Below are 5,043 nucleotides of genomic sequence, written 5' to 3' on the forward strand. Positions count from 1 at the left end.
CAGTTGAAAGGTTATGACCAAATTGGCACAACTGGAGGGTTTATGAATGAATTAGCCGTCGGTATAATAAGTTTAAGACTTTTTGGACAATTATCCTCATACATATGGGATGTTCTTTTGCCGCAAGAAAGCACACGGTTGTTGACATAATCTTGAAGCCCCGTTTTCACAAGTGCTTGGTAGTGGGTTTTGTTTGTAGAATTACACCAAGAATTCAAGTGTTGAAACCGATTAAATCTTGTAATAAGATTGTTAATTCCTTTGTGAGATTGAGAGATTATTTGTAAGGAATTGTGGGGCTAAACACCATGCAAGTTATTAGGTGTAATTAGGGTTTGACAAAAACTGAGAGCATTTGAATAACTCAAGTGTAATTGTAATTTTTATTATATCGCTTGATTTATAGTGGAATTTTTTGCTATTCTCCCGTTGGACATAGGTCACCTGACTAGACCTGGGGACAAGGACGGCATGGATTCATCTCACAAACCATAAAGAAATGAGAAAATAAATATTATAGATTATGATTAACTAATTGTTGTGGTATAATAAATAGGTCCATTAGTCATCCTAAGGCATTTGTTAGGGAAAAGTGCCAAAGAAGTCCTAAACCTTTTGCATTAGTGCCAATTTAATCTTAAACCTTTTTTTGTGCCAATTCAGTCCTAAACCTTTTGCATTGATGCCAATTTAGTCCTAAACCTTTTTTTGGTGCCAATTAAGTCCTAAGCCTTTTAAATTGGTGCCAATTCAGTCCTAAACCTTTTGTTTTTGTGCCAATTTAGTCCTTCCGGTCAATTTTGATTGGAATTTGCCGACGTGGACGCCTGCCGGCTGGCAGCCGGTCACCGGCGCCGACGTGGACAACTTTAATAATATTTTAATAGTTTTTTGAATTTTTTTTCTTTTTTTCTTCCACTTTTTTTTTTTGTTCTCTCCCTCTTTCCTCTAGCCGGTCGCTGGTCCGGCGACTGGCCAGAGGCCGGCGAGCTCGACCTCGCCGGCCACTGGCGAGGGCGGCCTTGCCCAAACTAGGCGAGGCTCGAGCCCTCGTCGAAGGCCGCGGCGAGGGCGAGCCTCACCATGGTCGGGTGAGGCTCGACCTCGCCGGATCTGGCGAGGTCGCTAGGCGAGCTCGACCTTGCCGATCCGGCGAGGTCGGGCCTCGCCCGACCATGGCGAGGCTCGAGCCCTCGCCGGAGGCCGCGGCGAGGCGAGCCTCGCCATGGTCGGGCGAGGCCCGACCTCGCCGGATCCGGCGAGATCGCTGGGTGAGGCTCGCCCTCGCCGCGGCCTCCGGCGAGGGCTCGAGCCTCACCCGACCAAGGCGAGGCACGCCCTCGCCGGCCTCTGGCCTCTGGCCGATCGCCGGACCGGCCAGAGGAAGGAGGGAGGGACAAAAAAAAAGTGAAAAAAGAAAAAAGGAAAAAAAATAAATATTAAAATATTATTAAAGTTGTCCACGTCGGCACCGGTGACTGGCCGCCGGCTGGCAGGCGTCCACATCGGCAAATTCTGATCAAAATTGGCCGGAAGGACTAAATTGACACAAAAATAAAAAGTTTAGGACTGAATTGACACCAATTTAAAAGGTTTATAACTGAATTGGCACCAAAAAAAGGTTTAGGACTAAATTGGCACTAATGCAAAAGGTTTATGACTGAATTGACACCAAAAAAAGGTTTAGGACTAAATTGGCACTAATGCAAAAGGTTTATGTCTTTTTTGGCACTTTTCCCGCATTTGTTATGTGATGAATTGGGAAAATCTTATAACTTTCAATACACGGTCTTATATGATATGAGGGTTGTATCCCTAAAGCATTATAATTGTGTTTTTGTAATTAAACTATGATCAAAACTTAGAAAGAGAACAACAAGAAACAACTAAAGCAAATAAGAGTAACTAGAAATTGTTACAATCACCTTCATTCGCCATCGCGAAAGCACAGTTCTTAAGACATTTCAATTTACAGATCCATCGGTCGTCAAAAGGACAACAAAAAAAAAACCTTGGTAACATTGTATGTCTAGCTGATAACACTACTGATACCCTTCTCCAAAATGATGCCAAGCATAACGGTGGCAATAAACTACTCCTAAGTGTAATCAGAACTCCTGAATATTGAGACTAAGAGCACAGCGGGACTCTGCTTAGTCAGTTCGAACACGCAGACGTCTCCTTCGCACAGAGAAGTTGCCCTTGCAAATGCAGACCAACCTTGAGATAACTTTCCATGGTCTCTCGGAAACTTGGTTAACTTCACCGGCCACGAATACTTCTCGTGCTTAAGTGTCACGACCTGCACACTTCTCTTGATATGAGTCCGCATAAATTCGGCCGGTACACTCTGCATAAATGTTTTATAAATTGACATTCGATATTACCCTTCTCAAAATAAATCGGTGTCATGAATCATGTCAAGGCATAAACATTCTAAGTAGGAGGATAAGGAAAAATAATAACCCAAAACATGTACTCTCCAAGGTTTTCATGAACTAAGGAAACGATGCCGTCTTAAAGTTCCGGAGATGCCAATGATGAAACTAGGTCACTGAGAATCTCACCACAGTGGAATTTTTAATATAACTAGGGTACACCACGAGTATGAACGTAGGATGCTTCGATTTGAAGTCTCGCGCCATTTCAAGAGCAGCAGGACATGGCACATTACATCTACGAGCAACCGGCGTAGCAGGGCTTGCTCTGCTTGCAGACTTTCTGATCATGCCTGTACATAGTTTATAAAAAGAAAAATATTTCATCTTAAAATCCAAAATTAGATGATAAAATTCCGAAAGGATATGAGCCAATGAACTGACTCAAATGTTACTAGGAAATTGGTGTTCATAGGAATAATCATCATCTTCACTACCCGTACCAGAGTTCACCTTTCGAGAAGCCAATGCTGACTTTGATTTTTTCCTAATATTTGGGCTAGGCCGACAATCCTCCAAGATTTTGGCTGAGATATCATCAGTTTCTTCCTTCTTGAGCAGAGGAAGTTCACATTCCGGTTCTGATTTGCCCATGATCACAGGACCGGTAGGATATTCAATCTCTGAAGCACTCGTGTCAAAGATCACGACATGGAAGACCGAGCTCGGTTCGTATCTGAAAACTAGGACTTGGCCAAAATCGATGGAGTAATAGTCTGTGAACTTCTGCCAACCTTGGGCAAGCCGAGCCATTCCATCACTCCACTCCAACTCCACTGGCCAAACTGTTGTACTGCTCGGAACCTTGAGATACACTGAGTCAGGGAGGTTACGACCATGTCTCTGCAGAAATCTCTTTGGTATCTCCTATTAAGAAAAAGAAAGAAAAGAAGATTCAATAAAATAGTTAAATCATTTTTTCGCTTAAATTTATGATATTTAGGTTCTTGTCCAGAGCAAGTAGACTCCATTTCATAGTGAGAGGCACGCGCACATACCTCTGTAATACATAATGAAAGGCAAGAAATAATCTGAGGCTCGGTATTCCCATAACAACATAATGGAAACTCCTCATTTCCTCAAAACACTTCGAAAATAAGGAATTGCCACCAAGCGAGTCCATAAAATAGTGAACCACTGAAGAACCTTTGTTAACATTCTCACAAGAAATTTTGGGATTCAGATAGTGAACAAGTAAGTTTTACAAATTCTTTTCAGGCCCCCCGCAAAAAAATCTGCAACTCCATCAGCAACTTTTTGAATCAGACATGCGAATGCAATTACCATGTTCAGTAATTCTCAGTGTGACTCAAGGGAACTAGATTGTGATAAGAAGTACCTACATCACCCAATTAGAGTGAATTTGGTTGCCTGCATCCAGGGAATTAGTCACGCGAAAGGCTTGGATACCGGTATTATTCTAAGGGGGTAAATGAATTACAAAGAGACACTGATATACCTCCATATTCCGGCCCTACATTTTGCTCAAATTCACAATCACAATAGAAGAAGCTTCAGCATACGATTCGCCATAGCATGAATTCTATTTGCCTTCACAAGAAAATTCTCCTCAGTTGAACATTGGTTCTGGTAAACTAATGTCATCTCCTGAACCAAATTCAACACAATTAGGAAAAAGAAAAAAATCCAGGAACATATTCTAATGGGTCAAAGTCATGCGGGTTTCAAGCCAAGGACTGGTCCAGAGACTGGACACTGAAGAACAGAACAATTTCCCTGCAAGTGAAACACCTTGCATGGATGTCTTTTGCTCACTTGGTCACATACAACTGTTAACTCAGTCACACAATTAGCCAGAAAGGAGGACCATCCACGATCAAGAAACAAATCAGGCGGCTGGTGGGCAAAGAAGAATAAAAAACGAAAATCAAGAATCACTGGGGAAGAGAGAGAGAGAGAGAGAGAGAGGGCTTGCTCACAAGCTTTCCGCTCGGAAGGGTATCGGAGGAGAGTATGATCTTGAAAAAATGAGGAGACTCGAGCGGTTCAAAACCCTACGGACGACGCGAAGTCATCCTTGTGAAAGAAGCTCCTTTCAAGGCCATGAATTCGCCTTTGTCTCTCCTGCTTAAGGAGTCGTGTCGTCCACCGCTAAGCAGGTTATTAGCGTTTTAATCGGTCAGAGCAACCAAACCGTCGCGTTGGAGCAGTTTGTCCTAGGGCCGTTCAACCGGACCAATTTTACTTGGGAACCAGACCGCCTTGAAAACTAGTTCCATTCCAATTTCATTGGAACCGGTCGGGTACGACTGCCCGGGAACCGGACCGATTGGTCCAAATTAGTAACAAGTTCCATAAAACCTAAAATGGCATTTTCTCTCTCCGTTCTCTCTTGCTCTCGACTCACGCTCCTCCTCGCTCGCTTGCGGCTCGTCTTCACCTGTTTGAGCCTCGCAATTCTCACTTGTTCCTGACTCACCTTCGCTTGCTTGCCCTTGTTTATCTTTTATTTTGAACCCTTTTATTGCTTTTGCTATAAAAAATGAAATCATAAAAAGGAACAAAAGAAAAACAGATTGTCCAGTAGACTCTAAAACTGAACCGAAAAATAAAATAGGTTCCAATGTCGATTGCAAGGCAAAAA

The 5,043-nt window shown here is 42.9% G+C and overlaps 1 protein-coding gene across 3 annotated transcripts; it reads right to left on the reverse strand.

Moving 5' to 3' along the window:
• Positions 1–1,902: 1,902 nt before the first annotated feature.
• On the reverse strand, positions 1,903–4,647 carry LOC115687295 (B3 domain-containing transcription factor VRN1-like). 3 transcript variants are annotated; one of them, XM_056307650.1, is made up of 5 exons: positions 3,898–4,284; positions 3,723–3,809; positions 2,882–3,305; positions 2,568–2,731; positions 1,903–2,350 (listed from the first exon to the last, which is right to left on the reverse strand). In XM_056307650.1, the coding sequence occupies exons 2-5, from the start codon at positions 3,723–3,725 to the stop codon at positions 2,099–2,101; spliced, it is 843 nt and encodes a 280-aa protein (XP_056163625.1). In that variant the 5' UTR covers positions 3,726–3,809; positions 3,898–4,284; the 3' UTR covers positions 1,903–2,098. The 3 variants fall into 3 exon arrangements, with proteins under 3 accessions (XP_056163625.1, XP_056163627.1, XP_056163626.1); XM_056307652.1 differs by lacking the exons at positions 3,723–3,809; positions 3,898–4,284 and adding an exon at positions 4,379–4,647; XM_056307651.1 differs by having other exon boundaries at positions 1,903–2,302; positions 3,723–4,289.
• Positions 4,648–5,043: the final 396 nt, after the last annotated feature.

The sequence above is a fragment of the Syzygium oleosum genome, unplaced genomic scaffold, assembly GCF_021117445.2.
Source record: "Syzygium oleosum isolate NSW1041296 unplaced genomic scaffold, Sole_v2.1 Sole_v2.57, whole genome shotgun sequence".
Taxonomy (NCBI): domain Eukaryota; kingdom Viridiplantae; phylum Streptophyta; class Magnoliopsida; order Myrtales; family Myrtaceae; genus Syzygium; species Syzygium oleosum.